Raw genomic sequence first — 20,030 nt, forward strand, 5'->3', positions numbered from 1 at the left:
TATTTCGTTTCGGTAACGATCTGTCAACGACAGTAAGATGATAGACATGAAACGGAAGCGACTGGCGCGAGAGAAAATTGAAATTGAAAATCAATACAAATTGGACCGTTCCGTTTTACGCATAGAATAGTTGATACAATCCCACAATTTCGCCGTTTTACTTTTCTTTTTTGTTATAGATGATCAAACCAATTTGTCAGTAAATAGGAAAAAAAAACTATACTCATCCTTTTCTTTTGGGCGCTAGTACTATTGTAAGACAAAGATAGACTAGTGTATGACTCTCTCTATGTTTTAAATAAGACTCCTTTGACACACTATAATATGTATTATAAATTTATAATATCTTATTGTAATGTATTTTAATCGTATTTTTTATGAAATAAAACATAATATGAATAAAGTAACATCTAAAAAGAAAAGTGTGATTTTGTCTTAATAGTTAATATGAACCTTATTTTAGTTATTATGCATTAAAACATGTCTTTTAATCTTTATAATAAATAAAATAATTAATACGTCTAATAAAAGCGAACGAAAAAAGTCTAAAGTTTTGTTTGAAACTTTTGTATTGAAGATGTCTCTATCTTGTAATTACTCTATACTCTATAGTCTATCTGATAATGTCACGACAGCATTGTAAAATTATCGATCGAGCAGTCTTGAAAAGCCGATTGTTTATTATTTCGCGTGAATATTAAATAAAGTTTATTCTACTAATAATTTTGTAACTTATTGGAATCTTAGCGGTAAGTAGAATGTACAATTTAAATTCATAGAGGCGATGTGGTACATCAATAAATGAAAAAAATCTTACTAAGTAGAACAAATGACACTCGCAAGAATAATTTTGCGAATTTGTAAAATAATGAAGTAGCACAGCTATATTTTTAGTGTTTCATGACATTCAGTGACAAAAACAATCAATAGCTCGCTGCCTTGTGTGTATTTAACCTTGCAAGAGTTAAGTATTTGTTTAATAGTGGGACAGAATATAACACTTAAGTGTTTTACTTTTATTTTGTTTCAAATGTCAATTGATGTGTGTTTACTTACCGTAAGTGTGCGCATTTTAATCACACATTAATTTTGCTGAGCAATACTTTTCTAACTGGACACCTAGATGTCATGTTAGTTGTTAATGTTATTAATGCTTATTAGACTGTTCATTTTTACTATTACACCCGGTCTGATGTACAAAGCAATGCTCGAGTATTAGAATAATATGTTGTTCAGCTGCTGAGTATACATATCCTATTAAATGCTTTTGTCTTAATTAGATATAAATATAATGGTTTCTTATAGTTTTAACCAACCAACCAACTTATAACTATTTTAATTTAAGAAATTGGTCTAAAACTAGCGCAATGACTCTATTTATGTTCTATCTTAGATTTGCAAAAACCTTTTATGATCATTGGCACCTATATTCTATTCTGTTATGTAGCATCCATAAAATGTGGCAAAAGGGTTATAATTTTAGAAGTCTTTAAATATTTTGTATTATTATAGATAGGTTATATCAGCCATACTCTAAGTGTGTTCTGCGGAACCCTAGGGTTCCGCGACACCCCTGCAGGGGTTCCGCAAGAATTTAGAACACTATGCTTTAGTCGCCTCGAAAAATTTTACTATGCCGCCACCGTATTGTAGGGTTCCATCAAGTATATCGCTTTCCAAAAGGGTTCCGTCAAAAAAAAAGATTGAGAACCACTGGGTTATATTATATTAGAGCCGTTGTGCACTGTCGAGTAGTCGCTGGCGACTCGGTCTCTCGGTGACCAAGACATAAGCAACTAGGGCCAGGAGATCAAGCCCAGCGCAAGCATCACGAAAATATGTTGTGTTCTTCACAACTATGTTCAAGATAGACAAATTGGTTGCCTCGACAGTGCTTGCAGTGCGAGCGCTTCCATTTGAACCTGTGTTCTCTCATCTCTCTCGTCAGATGCTGGTTTGGTCTAAGTAATGTTACCTAAATGAAGCAAACCATTTATCAACATCTGACATTGGGACTGCTGTAGGATGACTGTTTGTTCCCATTTACAATACTTTCAGAAACATAACATAAGGGTTCTTCATTTACAAAAACAAAAAACACTGCTAAATAATTCAGAGTTTTAAATTTATGGATGACACTAAGTTCTTAGAGAACTCTATGTTCAATTGAAGACTTCTCTATCAAGCCCAGTGTGCCACTTAAAAAATAGCATATTTAAATCGTAAAATCGAAAATTGTTATAAAAAAAAATGCATTTATTTCAGCCGAATAAGTTTCCATAGTTTGTTAGTAACAAGAAAATACTTAATTAACTATATTAGTACGACCAAAACCTAAGTGAAGCGAGGACCAGTACCTGACTAGGCCACTGTCCCACCATCTCCTATCTTATCTGCATCTCCATCACTCTTGCATAGATGATAGAGAGGCATATAACGATTTTTCGATATTTGCGGTAGGCAATTTACGGTGTCTGGGTGGACAATTCATAACACATACGGTGTATTCCCATTTGTCCCCGCTGGGAACTAATAGAAAACGCAGGGGACAAATGAGAATACACCACACAAACAGGTATTGTGGATAGGTCTTAGACAAAGTCGGGTTAACCTTTTTGTTGATGGTAATGAATCAAATACTTAATTGCATTTTATAGACTTATAAATTGCCAATGTGAATTTACGCTTCCGTAGTCGCATACAGGTATACATAGTCGTGAGCAGATCGCGGTGCGTAACATGAATAGGCGTGATATCAATGTTGCTGCTTCTACTTTATGATGTCATTCGCGCCCGACGGTACGGAGGCATGATTAGCATAACAAATTAATATATTGATTGAGTACTTATACTGATACTGACTGACCACTCACTCTTTTCGTAACAACTGCTATTTTTACATCTTTTTATTAAACTTGGCTTATAGGCCCTTGAAGCTGTGAAAAAAATCAAACTTCTTAGTTAACATACAAAAAAGATACGACCGTTAATGGCGCAAAAAAGCATATTTCGACACTATCAAGGGAATCAAAATTTATAGGGTACCTACATCCTGTTGACCTAGAACCATGAACTTTGGCAAGTAATACCTATAGTCTTACACTACAAGTACAATTTTTTTTTTGTAAAAACTATAAATACTTATTTAAAAGAAAAAATAAGTTAATTTTGTACGGAGCCCTCGGTGGGCGAGTCCAACTCGCACTTGTCCGGTTTGTTTTTAGAAAGAGGACTGCATCACAAAATTGTGATATCGATTGCTGTTGATAGGTATGATATAAGAAGATTAGATATCAACTTGATACGTAGGTTCGTTGCAAACAGAGACAAGACAAAGTCCTTGTGATGACTGGAAACACTACCGTGGCATGACAGTATAAATATATCTAGGCTTAACTATTCCACCGAAGCTATTGGGTACCTATCAGCAAAACAATGCTTATTCATGTTTGAAAAATCCTGTGGAAAAATCTTTTCAATAACAGTGCCTTGACATGCGTAATGAATAAGGACTGTTATATATTCAATTCACTTCCAAGACGAATGTTATCTTAACGGCCTGTCACTTCTGTCAGGTCTTAGACCCGTAAGTACATAAGTATATACATATAACCTATACAGTACACACGTATAACGTGTAACGCTGATCAAAGGTCCCAACCCAACGCCATAAGAAGTAATGGGAGTGGAACAGAGTCCTATCCCTAAGCCTGGGCCAAATTACTGGAAAAGGTGACAAGGTTACGTGGCTGCCACCACACGACTGTCTACTTTTGAGATAGGTATGGTGGTATCACCACCGACACTACGAGTACGTCACTTATCAAGTTATGACTTACATAAGCCGGGCTAACACATGACTTAAGCTCCGTCTCCATATCGCGCGGCAAACCATCGAACATTGGCTCGCGCGGCAGCCGCGCGCAATGGATACCTGGCTGCCGCGCGAGCCAACTCGATGCGCCCGGTATCCATTGCGCGCGACTGCCGCGCGAGCCAATGTTCGATGGCTTGCCGCGCGATATGGAGACGGGGCTTTACATACGTACATTGTTGCAGGTGTAAGAGATGCTTGATGCCGGGGACGCGTACGAGGGTTAAGCCGGTGTCGGCAGCCGAGCCCTCAGCCTCGGACGAAGCGTCGCTGCTGGAGATTCATCTTCAAAGGCAGTTGGAGGAAGACATAGCTAGGTATGTAGCTACAATGTTCAAACATCTTCATGCTTTCATGTCTAACGCTTGGGATTCAGGTGCAAATCATTTTCGATCGCGCATTTAACTTATGTCGACACAGTCAGCATCAAATATAAAATAAGTGATGGCAGCCAAAGTGGCCAATAATATCGCAACGCATCCTTATTCTTGTAAGTATTTAGTAACAAAGGTGTGCCGCAATATATTAGGTGGTTTGTTCTACCTTCAGTTTCCATGCTAGTTATATAGATCGTTATACCAAATTTATAATAATAACAATAACATTAACAATATTTTTATTCATAATAAAAGTTTAGCAGGAATAGGTTCGCACTTTGGCTTTATGGTATTTGACCACGTTTGTAATTTAGAAATACGATTTTCCGGACGGGGTATAGGAAAAATCCCGAATTCCCACTTGCTAAGACGATAACAGCTGTTATAAATATTCATGATTCAATAACACATATGAATAAGAACGTTACATTGCACTAACTTAATTGTGTTTGCTTACGTTTTTCCGCTACCTTGTTGCAGAATATTTGATGAGTCTATATATTCCGATCTTGAGGTGGTCTGTGGTAAACTAAAAATCCTTACTCACTCTTGTATACTAAAAGCACGCACGAACGAATTTTACCATAAGCTTCAAACCATTTTGCATGTGAATATTGGGCGCAGTACCTTCGATGAAATTTATTCCTTCGTCAGGTGAGTAAATCAATTTGGCCCCCTTGTGACTCAAGAAAGTGACAGAACGACGTGGCTGGTTAATGGCTAATACTAAGTGTTTCGCTCGCTCGCTCGCTCGCGAGTGGTAGAGCTGCGCTGGGCGAGGATAGGTAAGGGTGGAATCACATCTGTCAGCATCGAGCCGCATTTTATATATGAGAAATTGCTCGTTAGTATGAAGATGCGTACGCATGCTTTCAGCTTTCCGATGCGTACGCATCTTCATACTAACGAGCGATTTCTCATATATAAAATGCGGCTCGATGCTGACAGATGTGATTTCACCCTAAATGAAGTGTTTCTATTGGTTCATGACAAACATCCCTAGCTACGCATCGTCGCACAGCTTTGGTGGAAACGTAGCCTAAGCCGGCATTAATTGCAATATTTGACAGTTCGCCATTTTCACCAAAGAAGCGATATAGTGGCCGTATATTAGCCATATCATAGCCACATCACTGTCACCTTATTGAGTCCCGCAAGGGCCCTTAACTACCATCACACATAGATTATAGTCACTATTATCTATCAAAAAAGTATTTATATATGCGGGTCTGACACTAGCTCTAATAATTATTGTCATCACTATTAATTGTGTAGCGATTGAAACGAAATTAAATATACTGAAATTGGAACCAAACATATGGATTCATCCTTTCCTTTAAAAAAAAAACTTGGTGTAAAAACACAAAAAATACACTTTATGTTAAAGTCTTGATAGTTAACAAATGCAACGAGATAAGATCTACCAATGGTCACTAATTATGTATTGGCTGTTAACAAGTTTGTATCTGTATGATATTTGCGAGTTCATTCCAACCACAAGAACTTAATAACATAATAACATATGGCATGTAGTTGTTGCGATTTAAATTTAAAATATAATTTAAAAACAAGTTACTTCTTTCAGCGATGTGTACACTGAATGCAATATCAGAAATCAGGAAAAAGAAATACTGGCATACCTGAACGAAACATTCAAAGTTATAAAAGTAGTTCCAAAAAATAAAGAAGATTCCGAGGACGCCGAAGTATTCTTAACCCCCAAGTGTTTAAGCCCTTATATTGAAAAGGGCCAGGCAACTATAAGCTCTAGTCCAAGTACAGAACTAACAAAAGAATATTACGCTTTGGTTCCGATCGAAGGTAACTTATTAGAAAAGGAACTAATCGAACAGGATGCACTATCGAACGCATTCCATTCTATTATAAAGACACAGTCTGATAATTCGAAGAGAGCAAAATCTTCGCAGTGCAGCAAGAAGCCGACATCGTTATCGCTTAGTTCTAGTCATACCTCCAAAATAGTCAAACATTCCAACAGTTGTGATATTTTATTTAAATGTCACGGTAAAGATAACGTCGGATCTGAAGTGATAAGAGGTAATGATATAGTGTGCAACGGCGCGGTTAGTGTAAGCTTCAGCAGCCAGACGGGGCCGACGGCGGGCCGCGACAAGGGCGCGGAGCCCGCGTACTCGCCCGACAGCCTCATCACCGACGAGCCCAGCTCCTCCTCGGACTACTTGTCGGCCGCATACGCCTTCTCGCCCGGCGCCAGCTCTTCGGCCGCCCTCCCGCCGTTAAATGTTGGGGACAATATCACCAAAATGGACAACATATTCACGTCATCCGACTCCGGGTTGGAGAACACCGGCCTCATGGAGAGCCTTAGCAGTCATAAAGACGTCACGTTAACCGACTTGTCTCTTACGGAGAGCACTTTGCACGACTTGACTATAGATGATACCCATTACTCCACGTCCAGTCCAGTCGTAGATAATCAGCAGAGTCACAGAGTAAAAGCAGTGAGTGCGAGCAATGCGTCAACCGCGAGCACGCACTCTCACGCGGAGACCAATGGCCAGAAGATAAACCAATCGAACAAACACAGAGATGCAGGTTGCTGCAAATCATCCAAAGAAGAAAAACAACGCCAGAATGAAGAAATATTTATAATGGAGTCGTCATCGGTATCTTCAGAGACTGGCTCGTGGGAGTCAGTGTTTCCACCGAAATTAGCCGAAAGAGAACTTTGTGAAAGGTTCTTAAAAAAGGAACGCCAGCATACATTCGACGACGACGTGAAAGGTAATTCAGGTTTAATTATTTGCCAGTACGAGTATAACCTATATAACTTGACAGTTCAGATCAGGGATGTTGCGAACATCCGCATCCGCATCCGCAACCGCGGAACTTCCGCATTATTTTCGACATCCGCATCTGCATCCGCATCCGCATAAAATCGATGCGGAGCTTATGCGGATGCGGATGTCGAACAAGTTGGTACAGGAACGTCTTAGCGGCGGCGTAAGTGCTGGGTAATTTCGTCATTACCTATAACGAAATCGTCTAGATCCAGAAAAGTCGGCCAAGTTACTGTTTATTAAATATAACGCACCTATATTCTTGCTCAAATACTAAAAGTTTCGTTTTTTTTAATAAAAATATACTAAAAATAAGCAGCAAAGCAGTGGTGGCCGAGTGGATATGACGTCCGACTTTCAATCCGGAGGTCGCGGGTTCAAATCCTGGCTCGTACCAATGAGTTTTTCGGAACTTATGTACGAAATATCATTTGATATTTACGACTAGCTTGTCGGTGAAGGAAAACATCGTGAGGAAACCTGCATACATCTGCGAAGAAATTCAAAGGTGTATGTAAAGTCCCCAATCCGCATTGGGCTAGCGTGGGGACTATAGCCCAAGCCCTCTCGCGCATGAGAGGAGGCCTGTGCTGTGGGACGTATATAGGCTCAAATTATTATTATTATTATTTATACTAAAAATGTAATATTTGACGTTTTCTAAGTACCTAATCTTGACATCCGCATCCGCATCCGCATCCGCGGATGTGAGCCTTTAAATATCCGCATCCGCATCCGCATCCGCGGATGTCAAAAAATCTGCATCCGCAACATCCCTGGTTCAGATGTTCCTATAATTAAGTCTGCATGCAAAACCTTGTGGGAACCTTGACACAAAATCATTTTTATATATAAACAATAACATAATAATAAACCTTTCATCAAAACTACAGTAAAAGCTAGGATCAAAAATGAAAATAAATTTTGGTTTTGTGGTTTATGCTATTGTGTATACACATGAAAATTTATTTAATGAACTTTATTTTTTCAGAGGATTTATGCCCCAGTTTAGTCCAAAAATCTCCTTTTAAGTCAACTTCTTGCTTCATTGATGCTGCAAGCTTGGTCGATGAAGAAGATGATACTATCAAAATACAAGTCCATCCAACGGAACCTGCCACAATTTTAAATTCGAACATTATGCCAACGCCTAGTCAGCCAGTCCCTTGCGCTAACTCCAAGCACGACATGAGTCCCAACGACTGGTCCGAGAGCAACGACAACGAAGACTCCTTGGAACAACCGGGGAACAAAGACCCAGAGTCGGCACATAAGGACTTATCTCCTACCATATTTGAAATGACGCCCATAACTGAGGATTCTCTGTGCGTAAATGACGAGCCAGCCTTGCGCGACCAGCCAGCGACAGAAAGCATCACGGCTACCGTCAACGAGGATACGTCACACCAGCCCCAAGACAAGAATACGTCTCTGTCCAGTACCATTTTCGTAACCAGTACTCCACATAATTCCATTATGTCTTTAAATGTCTGTACAGCAAAGCAGTACAACTCGGAAGAAAGCAGAATAGACTCCTCCACTTCCGGATATGAAAGCCTAGGAAATATGAAAAAACTTCAGAAATTCAACGAATCGTCGCCTATAGTTTCAGGGGGTGCATCTATAGAAGATTACCTACCATTATCGAGTAGTCATTCTGATAGCCCCGTGCCTAGAAGGAGGATAGAAAATATTCCCATAGTATCTGGGGCGTATGTACCGCCAGTAGAAGAAGATAACTACAGAAAGTCCCCAAAGCCCTCCTCCTTCGCTTCTGCGTGGGTAGTTGATATGTCAATGAGCCCGAAATCGGATGGCGAGAAAAGCTCATCTAACTCTCAGTTTATTGCAAAAAAACCCGGCGATAGGACGTGCGACTCATTAAAAAATGAATGTATCAGCATCAATGACAACTTAAATAAAAGCCGAAGTTCGCTAGATTCTGATAGTAGTGAAAGATCGAGTCATAAATTCTATATAGACCTGTCGAGTTTACCGGACCCCTTACCACCAAAAAATGACCACGAAGTTGAAAGTTCCAGTGAAAAGAAGAATATATTTTCAATGTACATCGATCTAGGCGAAAAATCTACGTTGAAGGAGATGCCAGCCAGGCTCTCTTGCTCTTTGAATTCGAAAAAGCATACGACATCTGATGTAAAGCCTAAATCTGTTGCAACTAAAGCCATCAAGGGCTGTACTGATAATTTTGTATCACCTGCTTCAAACAACAACGATTCCAACAGCCCCGGTACATTTGAAAAATATGAATCGCTCTGTAATGACTTAAATATCAGTATTTCCGAGATAATACGCTGTCCAGCGACTGAAACGAAAACCAGTGCTACAGAAATCAACAAAAGCAATATATCCGATCCTGTTAAAAAAGAAAGACCATCTCGAGTTTCTGGTGTAGATAAAAGCTCCTTCCAGCTGGACGTGGTCATCCACGAGGAGCCCACGGGGATCGATCAGTCCGGGGACCTATTTGTCAAATTGTCCGATTTAGATAAACCGGCGCCGAAAAGTGATGCAACAATAATCACAACGATGTACGAAGAGTCATTTTCGAACGTCAGAATGACTAGGTCTATTCCGGATAACAATTGGGGGAATCAAAGCATTTCCCGTCCCATCGATATTATAAGTTCATTTCATTCGGAGAACGCTTTGAGTCTGAACAGGCTGTTTCCCCACTTGAAGAACGAGTTCAGTAAGAGCATGCCGGGGTCGCTGCCGAGCAAGGGGCGGGGGCGCGCCTCGGGCCGCGAGACGGACGAGCCCGCGTCCGACGTGTCGGAGCTCAGCAGCGTGCAGAGCAGCGTCTGCCGCTCCGTCGTAGGTGAGTTATCATCGTGCACTTCAAACCGCGTTTGCGTTTGTTTTCTTACCTGGCGTCGAGCTAGAGTCTACCGAGCTAACTGTCTAAAAACAAATCGGTCGAGTCTCGCCTGTTTTTATCATCTAACCAGGCCACTTGGTATGCTATAGGCGCCTCATCTTAGTTGTTCAATCTGACTTTTTCATTTATTTGAACTATATTTTTTTAGAAAACAGCACAACAGAGGAAACAACCAGCCAGACTTCAAGTCTAATAGGATTCTGCCAGTCGCGGCTGGGCCAGGATCTGTTGCGAATGTTTCTTGAAGAAATTACCCCTGATGTCATCGTAGAAGTTTCTGGTAGACGAATCAAGGCCCATAAGTGTATTTTGTCGTCTAGGTAAGGATACTAAGGATTGTATGTAAGGTCTCTAAACCTGCCGTGAATAACAGTCCGTAAATTGTTGACATACAGAATTTTTATTTTTAGCACAATCTAAGTAAATGAATTCTAATGAAAGTAATGTGCCGTGACGCATAAGAACGGCAATCGGTTTCATACATTTAATTTGGTTGCGTGCACATGTGTCTGCCATTTGTTTGTCATCACAACACGACACGATGCGTCGCCGGCGTGGGTAGCCGGCTTAAGTAATGCAATTAGATAATTAAATAATTATAGACATTTGATCCACATTAAATATGATATCTAAAAATAAGTGTTCCGTGAACAGTAAAAATAATTACATGAGTATGAAATTTTAGGTGCCAGTACTTCGCCAGGATACTGAGCGGCGGCTGGGTGGAGAGCGCGGGAAATGTGATAGTTTTGCCACCGTAAGTTGTCTTCAATTAATATTATCGGACAATTACAACTTTTGAGTTTTCTGAAGCGATTCTGTTTTCCGATAATAATCCAAAAAGTTGTTTAGTAACGTTTGCGTTGTGTAGGTTCTCATACAACGTGGTGCACTTCGCGCTGTGCCACATCTACTCGGGCGTGTCCCGGATCCCGGACGCGATCAGCATCGTGGAGCTGGCCACGCTGGCCGACATGCTCGGGCTCGAGGGGCTCAAGGAGGCCATCATGTTCACGCTCAAGGCCAAGTACTGCCACCACTTCCACAGGGTGAGTCCTTACTGGTTTGTGTTGTGTAGCTTTCTCGTCTACTTGAATCCGAAAGAAAACATACTTTACGCGAAAATATACTTCAACTTCAACTTCAACATTTATTCAGCAAATAGGCCACAAGGGCACTTTTACACGTCAACATTGAATTTACATACAAGCAAAATAATAATAATAAGACATCAACAATTATTAAATACAACTACAACTACCAAATCAAACTAACGTAATACAATTACTTAGAGATGTATAAGGTCTCTTAATGTCGAATTACATAAAAAAACTATAATAATAATATTAAAATAAAAACAAAACAGATACATGGAAAAAAAAATTAAACTTATTTAGAGGTGTAAATGTCTCTAAGTGTCAGAACTAAAAAATAACATAGTTTATCAAATTATCCTTAGAGATGTATAGGGTCTCCAAGAGTCAGAATCCTGTATGATTAACACATTACGAGAAAAAAAAAACATACGAGAACCGAATGAGGCGTCTCACTGCAATTAAATTAAAAAATAAAGTTACTAAATATATTCGTGTTAGCTTAAACAGACCCGTCAAACAGCACCCGTTCACGAGTACGACGCGTATCTCAGCCATCGCCTCCCTCAACCTTCATTCGGGAAAGTGGCGACCCGTATACTCAATACAATACTTAAAGTACAGCGTTGCAATGTATATTAAATGAACAATGTTCGGCAGCCATGCGCCGTGTGCACCGCCGGTGTGCTGGAGTGTTTCCCGCTGTCGTCGGTGTACAGCCTGGACGACCTCTACCGCAAGTGCCTCAAGTGGATCACCAAGTACTTCTCCAAGGTGTGGCCCACCAAGGCCTTCGCCACCTTGCCCAAGGAGCTGCTCGACAAGTGCTACCAGCAGCATATTATTAACCTCACCACCGAAAATCTGGTCGACACTGTGTTTGGATGTGCTATAACTGGTGAGTAATGTTACTGTTACACAGGCGAGACCAGGCCAGATGAAGCGGTTCTGTTTAAACCTGCGGTCCGCCGGGCTTTTTTAGGAGGCCCGCCAGGTGATCCTGGTATAGATACGTAAGTAACCTTGCTATCTGAACGTCACTTTTAAGCAAATTCATCTAGTAACTCTACCAGGCAAAGCAGTCTTTGTGATCCTCATAGAAAAAGGTATGGCTAGCTTAAAGTTGAAAGTACTTTTGTGCAGAAATGGTGACTTCTTACAATTTCAACTACCTCGATCCATGGGTGGCAGACATAGGGACAGTAGACCCTATTGTATATCTATTCGCACGTAGTCACTTAATAGTACATTACTGCAGACGCCGGGAAAGAAGGGCTTGCCGGGTGAGTAGCTATAGACGGCCGACCGTAGGGAGGCCGGATAGTGATACGATGTCGGCAAGACCTTTTCACGGCTAGGCATGTATAGTGCTTTTCTCAAACATATGCAATGAAATAAAAAAAATCATCACTCAAAAAAACAAATTATAAATATCAACCACCAATAGCTACACGACAAAAGTTTTTTTAATTTTCCTTCCAATCCTGCCATAATGTCTTTTTTTTTACGGAAGTCGTCCGTATTTTGCGTGTGTAGTGTTCGAATAGACCCTATTAAGGCCATTATACACAACCTGATAATAAGAATCTCAATTTCAATAAATAAAATAAATGCAGAGGATTTTAAATATTGTCTATAGTCTCTGGTGACTTACGTATAGACAAGATTTTAAATTTATTCATCAACACATTGAATCATACAGATTCGTATTCTTAATATCAGTACGTTCGTGTATAAAAGGCGTTAACACGGATATTTTGGTCCGATAACCATTCATTCACTAAAAATATTTAAAAAATATATAATTCGGCTGTTTAGCCTTGGTTTAGCCTGTTCATAGACACAGACCCCATGTTTACATTAGAATTAAAAAAAAAAATACTTCCCGGCCTAGGCCTTCAATTTCGTATGAAATTCCTTTACAGTTCTCTGGAGTTGCTCCGCCCTAAACGTGATACTTCGAAGCCTGATATAACGCCCGGAGCGACGACATTTCATTGCATGTTTGAGAAAAGATAATTTTATTGTTGCAGTGGAGTCTCTGCAAAACAGTCGTTGGGCAGAGTGCGTGGCGCGCATGTGCCGGCGGCTGGTGAACGCGGCGGCGCACTTCGCAGCCCCGCGATTGGTGGCCGTGCTGCGCGGCGTGCGCGTAGCCTCCCCCGCGGCTGCGCCGCCCGCAGCCTGCCAGGCGCTGCACGACTGCATCGCCGCCGCCATCGAGTGGGCGCCCTCCGACGAGGCGGCGCGCGCCTACGCGTTCCTGTCCGCCCTCCCCGCGGACGCGGCCGCCGCGCAGCGCTCGCGGCCCGACCTCATCGCGGACGGCGCGCGCCATGCCCCGCCGCCGCCCGCCGGCGACCTGCTGCTCGCGCACGCCGCCAGCTGGCGACTGCAGTGCGAGGGTGCGCTCGTGCGCGCCGCTCCCCGCGCCGTGCTCACGCAAGCCTTCAAGGAGCTGCCGCCCGAGCTCAGGAAGCGGCTGCGCGAGCTCGGCTGCATCATGTACGGCCCGCAGGTGGTCCCGGCCGCCTCGCCGCTGCACGACCGCAAGAGCCGCAGCGCCTACCACCCCCGCCCCGGCAGGGGCCCCGCTGCGGTCGCGACGCGCAGCCTCGACATAGACCACGTGCGCGAGTCGTTCGTGCCGTACGCGCCGCGGCCCTCCGCCCACCTCGGCTCCGTTGACACGCTGAAAAGCAACGGTGACCTGCGCGACCGGAAGCCTATTAAAATGACGCCTCCGAAAATCAGGACGACGAAAGCGCAGGAGGAACGGGCCAAATATAATATGGCAAAAACGAATCAGTCGCAGGATCGGCTGGCCGGCAAAGGGGGGCGATCGGTTCCATTATTCGAAAATACAAAGCCGAGATACTTGGAGCCGCGAATGTACAAAGAGAGCGAAAAGAAATCGCCCGCGACCAAAAAGCTAGTGAACAAAATGATATCGTCGAGTGAGTCATCTCGGAACTCCAGTCCTATCCAAGCTCGGGTGGTGCGCGCGTCGCGCGTGCGGTCGCGCGAGCAGGCGCTGTCGCAGGACAGCCTGGCCAGCGCGTCGCGCCCGCGCACCGCCGAGCCCTCCACCGACTCCCTCAGCGAGTCGCACAACAGCAACAAATACGCTACGTACACTAAAAGAAAATACACCACTAAAGGCTCCGTCGAATGTGAGTATAACTTAAATAGTTATTAACATTTATCCGCAAACCAAGTTGTACTTAGTTCTAAATTTATTTATTTTGTTTTATTGTTACAGCGATCCAATCTTCAAAGTTTCAAAACGCTTTGAACAATAAGATAAAAACGAAAATACCCGTGTATCTTAATCAAAGCACTAAATCTCAACAAGCGAGCAAGCAATCGCAGCCTGGCAACAACACGGAGCCCCAGAGGCGAGTCAACCAGCCGACCAAAACCGTCGCAGCGGGCAACACGCAACGCCGAGCACCCGTTGACAGGAAAGTTCCCGGCTCTCTCATGAACGCGACTAAATCTAGCCAGGCCAAGATGGTCACGAAGACGGCCAAGGAGAAGCAGCCGAAAGCCAACAGTAGGAGCAGTCGAGCGGGCGGCAAGCGCGCGAGCCGGCCGGAGCCGCACGAGCAGGCCGCCGACATCCCCGCCATGCAGCGCTCGGGGACCTTCCTCAAGGACGAGCCCACCTTCGGCGATATCACCACCAACATCGATGTAGACCAGTAAAAGCTAAGTAACATCGTACCTAGTGTCTATTTAAAAATATTATCCACGCTACCAATACCTGTTGAACAAAGGCATTTTCCTTGATTACTTAAATCGCTTAATCCATTTGAAAGAATACGTCCCTATTTGATAATAACAGTCTGCAACAATACAATCCTTTATATGACACTTTTTTACAAGTTTTTCTTTTAACTTGCAATGTTCGTGTGTAATTATGTTTGTTCGGGTCATATCGTGCAAGCTAAATTAGAACCACTTCCAATATTCGATTGAGCTGAAACTTCACATACATATGTAAGTTGGGTGACAGTGCAACTTTATGGTACAGCTCCCGCTAATCGAGCTGATCCCGTGATGGACACCGGAGGTGCTCTGTGCTAAGGTGTTGTCGATGTAGTCCGAGATTTACGGCCCGTTTAATAGAAAAGTTGTGTTAATCTACGAACACGTACCTACTACGAACACCTCTCTCTTTCTCATACTCACACAGACACACACACACACACTATTCTCATTTTATTCAATCGGCGTAACGGATTCATCTTATATTAAATTTAGGGTTGGGGTAATTTTAGCTTTTTATCGAAATGTACTCTAAAGACGTCTACAATTACGCCCCTGATAATCGTTTGTAAGGGGAAACAATATCGGAAGATTGATTAGTTTTATGAATGAAGGGGTAATTTTACTCTTGTTATTTATGTATACAGGGTGCCCAGTAATTAATGGATAACCATCTAACCACCAACAGGGCACCTTAGGCTGGTCCAGAAAATGCACTTATAGGTCTAGTAAAAGTTTCGTGGTTTTCGAGATAATCGAACTTTTCTGTCTTTTTTAATACCTTAAAATTTAGAAAAGTGCGATTATCTCGAAAACCACGTAACTTTTATTAGACCTATAAGTGCATTTTCTGGATCAGCCTAAGGTGCCCTGTCGGTGGTTAGGAGGTTATCCATTAATTACTGGACACCCTGTATATGGCGCAGGGTAAAATATGGCAATTGTATTTTACATGAAGGTTAGTTTGCAAGGTAACTGTAATAAAGTTGTCTTTGTCTTTTCTGTTAAAAAACAACCACTTGCATTGAAATTTATTGTAAATTTATCAAGTTGAAATAGATTAATAACTCAATTGAAATTAGCTAAAGTCTATTTTTTATTCGGTAGACTAAAATGACATTTCATAATATGAATATAAAGTAATATTTCATAATATAAAATGTCATTTTAGTCTACCGAATAAAGAAAGAGACTTTTACCTACTTACCTACTCCAATTTTTTCAGTTCATAGGTACCCTTATTACCAGCTCCAACAGGGATATGAACCTAAATGGAAGTACGTACTTAGTATTTTGTAGGTACTATTTTTTTAACCATTCTGTTGCTTGATTGCTGAGAATATCTTTGATGTAAATATTTTATTAGCCTATTTAATAAATACTTAATTTTTAAACCAACAACCTCATGTTTATGTACCTATTGTCTATTGTATAAATAATCTGCATGCCTACCCCAATACATAGATATTACGGATGAAAGTATAAATATGTATAGATTGTATAGCCTAACTGTTTTGGAATATTTATTACTCCACATAAACATTTTACCACCAGTATAACGATATTATAGCTGGTCAACCAAATCTTGTCAGAAAAAAAGGTGCGAAATTCAAATTTTCTATGGGACGATATCCCTTCGCGCCTACATTTTTCAAATTTGCCGCCTTTTTCTACTGTCAAGATCTGGTTGACCAAGTATAATTACCTATCTTATCTCCTAAAGCAGCGGTCGGCAACCTTTTAGCAGCCAAGGGTCAATTTTTACCTATTATCTAAGTATTTTATCAAAAATTATCACACGACATGCACAAATACTCACACTTACACTGTACGATTGTTTCCGACGTACGTAAATACTTCTTCGTAAATATATTCTTTGTTGTGACCTGGGTCCCGGCAGAAAATCAGTGCTTTGCTCGAAAGAGCGAAGTGTATCACTGAGCCGTGACCCTTTTGTCCTGCTGCAACGCACACAGTTTGTACCTACCTACCTACTTTTATTAAATTTTACTTTTGTACCTACTCATTTCTATGTTATTTTCTTTGTTAGTGTAATAATTATTTTCTTTATTTTTTTCTTCTGTTATGATGATTGTGTGTAAATTTATATTGTGTGTCATTGCAGCTGTCAAATAAATGATTTATCTATCTATCTACATAGTAGTTAACGAAGTTGACGCGGGCCGCAATTTTAATAATTTTGTCAGACATTGTCGTTTGTCAATATTACATACAAAGCCAGGGAGGCTCGCGGGCCGCGGGTTGCCGACCGCTGTTCTAAAGTAAGGACGCTAATCACGAAAAATTTCGTACATTGACCCACTATTTCCTATCCATCGCACGCGCACAATTATACATATTGCTATCTCGTCGATGATGCCGGCGTCAATGCCAATGTTCGAGCGGGACAGCAATATAGATATGCGTGCGTACGATAGTGATAGGAAATAGCGGGTCAATGTACGAAATTCTTCGTGCTTAGCGTCCTTATTTTAAACAGATTGTTAGTTGCTATTACGGAGTAAAGGGGCCTTTAACTCTACAGAGGGCGCTGCTATACGTTTTACGAAGTTGTTACGAATTAGTTTATAATTACTATACCAATTTTAAGGGCATAATATAATTACCATCATTTATAAGTATCCCACCAAAAACATTTCATGTCAAGTGTTGCCAAGACTAGGCGCATAAAGCTTTTACACTAAAAAGATATCAGATCCCATGTCTATTTTTTTATTCGGTAGACTGAAATGACAGCTAATTGTATGAACATGAAATGTCATTTCATACTATTAACTGTCATTTCAGTCTACCGAATAAAAAAATAGACTTTAGGTACCAAGACTTTTACTCTGTAAGTCCTAACTTTATAAGCTCTAATTCTATAAAGCCAACATCCGGTCAAACAGTACGGCTTGGCCGTCATATGGACAATTCCGTAATGGCACCCAGAATTTGAAAGATTTGTATTACTACTTTGTACAACAAGTCCACCGAGGGAGTGTTTATGTGACTGCAACGAAACGGCCAAGCCGTATTTATAAGTATAGAAAGTAAAAAGAAAAGAAAACTACAGTTAAAGTTAAACATGAAGTGAGCTGATTTAAGTTTTCAACGGGTTATTCAAACGCCATTGACACATGCGTGATTTATATAATCAATTATTTATATGATAAGTACAAACACATCATTCAAAATGTTTATTTCAATAACAAATCAATAAAGGTATGAAAGACCATACTGGAAAAAATCATAACTACTTTATCTTATATTACAATAGGTACAATGGATGACATGATATAAAGTATTTGGGCGTTTTTTTTTTGTTGTCCCCTACACTTTTTTTTCAAATTTGGGATTTTTTATGTTATTTATACTCAGAATCAAGAGCTCTTTCTATCCTAATAGGAGAAAAAAAGTGTCCTAAGGTTTTTATATCCATTACGTCACCATTTTTCATAGACTTTGTATGGCGGTCGCGGAGTGGAAAGATCGAAAAATGTATGGAAATTTTGAGACACTTTTTTTCTCCTATTAGGATAGAAAGAGCTCGTGATCCTGAGTAGAAATAATAACATTAAAAAACCCAAATTTAAAAAAAAAGTGTAGGGAACAACAAAAAAAATACGCCCATTTATTGATACATGTAGGGAATTTGTTGTTAATAATACCCTACTATATATACTGCAGGCAGGCTTCAATTTCCTATGCTTAAATGAAGCATTAAGTATAATAAGAAAATAAGAATTAAAGTGGTATGCTTGAATCTTAACATTATGTACTTTCTTCCTTCTCCGTAACTGGTATTCAACTGGGAAAGACGTAACGTTAACATGAAAGTAGTTCGACTACTTATATATATCAGCGCGACAAATGTTGAGTTACTAATATATAAGGCGAACCGATGTCTTAACTATAAAACTAACCCAACTTTATCCTAACTGTTCGCTTTGTTTGTAATATTTTAAATTATTCCATTGACAGTTATGATATAGCTTGTTAATTGTGTAAAACCTGTTAAAAAATCGATAAGAGAAAGGATATACAGGACACAGATGTATAATATAAAGTGAAGGTACGCGATATCCCATCAAAAACATAAGTCCTCCAATGGTTCGTGTAATATAACACACGGGCGCTGCGCCGCCAGTTCTCTTCTTTTGAACTTGGCTTGACACGTCGCGTATCTACGAGTAGATGTCTATAACATGTAGGTATCGAGGAAGATATTTTAATGTAATTATTAGCTACATATGTTTTAACTAATTGCAACGCTTGTATGATTTAAGTGCAAAATAAATATAAAATATGTATTTTGTACACTATAAGAATCTCACTGTATGTATACATGTAGGTACCTATATTTAAGCATAATTTACTATATATAATTAACCTTAGTGTAATGCTACAGCGCCTATATAAAATTGCATGGTACACGTGTATTTTATTTAGAGATGTTTAGATTGTCCGCTATGAACATCCATGTTGCCACTGTGTACTATGTAGCATTTCCTTTACATATTTTTATGGCCTGGATTTGGTGATGTGCAAATAAGACAACTATTTATTCCTAATTTTAAGCAATAGTATTTAAACGTAAAATATATTTTATGATAAATCAATAGAAACAAATAGATCATTACTTATAATCATCAAATACGGATAAACTTCACGACAGTTTCGTGCGGTTTACTCATCCGTATTTGATTTATTTTAATTTACTAAAAAAAATATGGTAACTAGGTTAAGTTTCGGAATGATCTCAGCGATGCACAGTATTCGATGTATTTTATTTCTGGTCTGCATCAGCCATTGTTGTAATTGTAAGAAATAAAATTAGGGAATGTGTCATTTGTATACATTTCTTTCTACTAGATTTAAGATAGCAATCAATCTCGTTATTTTGTAGCTATTTAATTGCCACATGATTATTCTTTATAGCAGCCCACGACAATGTCGAATATTAATTCGGTAATTCATATTTGATTCTAAAATTAAAGGAATAAGGACAAGTACCTTCCATTATCCTCCTCTAATTTTTCAACCTCTAAATAATGTTATTCAGTGTTAATCCCACGAGTTACCACCAAGTTGTCGCAAGTGGTAACAGTGCTAACTATAATATTCTTTTCTCTATTGTTACCTCTGGTAACAACTTGGTGGTTACCCAATGGGAATAACCCGTTATTC

The 20,030-nt window shown here is 40.3% G+C and overlaps 1 protein-coding gene across 2 annotated transcripts; it reads left to right on the plus strand.

Moving 5' to 3' along the window:
* The first annotated feature begins 620 nt into the window (after nucleotides 1-620).
* Nucleotides 621-14,844, plus strand: LOC134661317 (uncharacterized). 2 transcript variants are annotated; one of them, XM_063517319.1, is made up of 11 exons: nucleotides 621-749; nucleotides 4,060-4,191; nucleotides 4,732-4,905; nucleotides 5,837-7,017; nucleotides 8,065-9,915; nucleotides 10,124-10,295; nucleotides 10,661-10,732; nucleotides 10,847-11,024; nucleotides 11,730-11,967; nucleotides 13,103-14,242; nucleotides 14,332-14,844. In XM_063517319.1, the coding sequence occupies exons 2-11, from the start codon at nucleotides 4,076-4,078 to the stop codon at nucleotides 14,775-14,777; spliced, it is 5,568 nt and encodes a 1,855-aa protein (XP_063373389.1). In that variant the 5' UTR covers nucleotides 621-749; nucleotides 4,060-4,075; the 3' UTR covers nucleotides 14,778-14,844. The 2 variants fall into 2 exon arrangements, with proteins under 2 accessions (XP_063373389.1, XP_063373390.1); XM_063517320.1 differs by lacking the exon at nucleotides 4,732-4,905.
* The last annotated feature ends 5,186 nt before the right edge of the window (nucleotides 14,845-20,030 follow it).

This window comes from Cydia amplana, chromosome Z (genome assembly GCF_948474715.1).
Source record: "Cydia amplana chromosome Z, ilCydAmpl1.1, whole genome shotgun sequence".
Taxonomy (NCBI): domain Eukaryota; kingdom Metazoa; phylum Arthropoda; class Insecta; order Lepidoptera; family Tortricidae; genus Cydia; species Cydia amplana.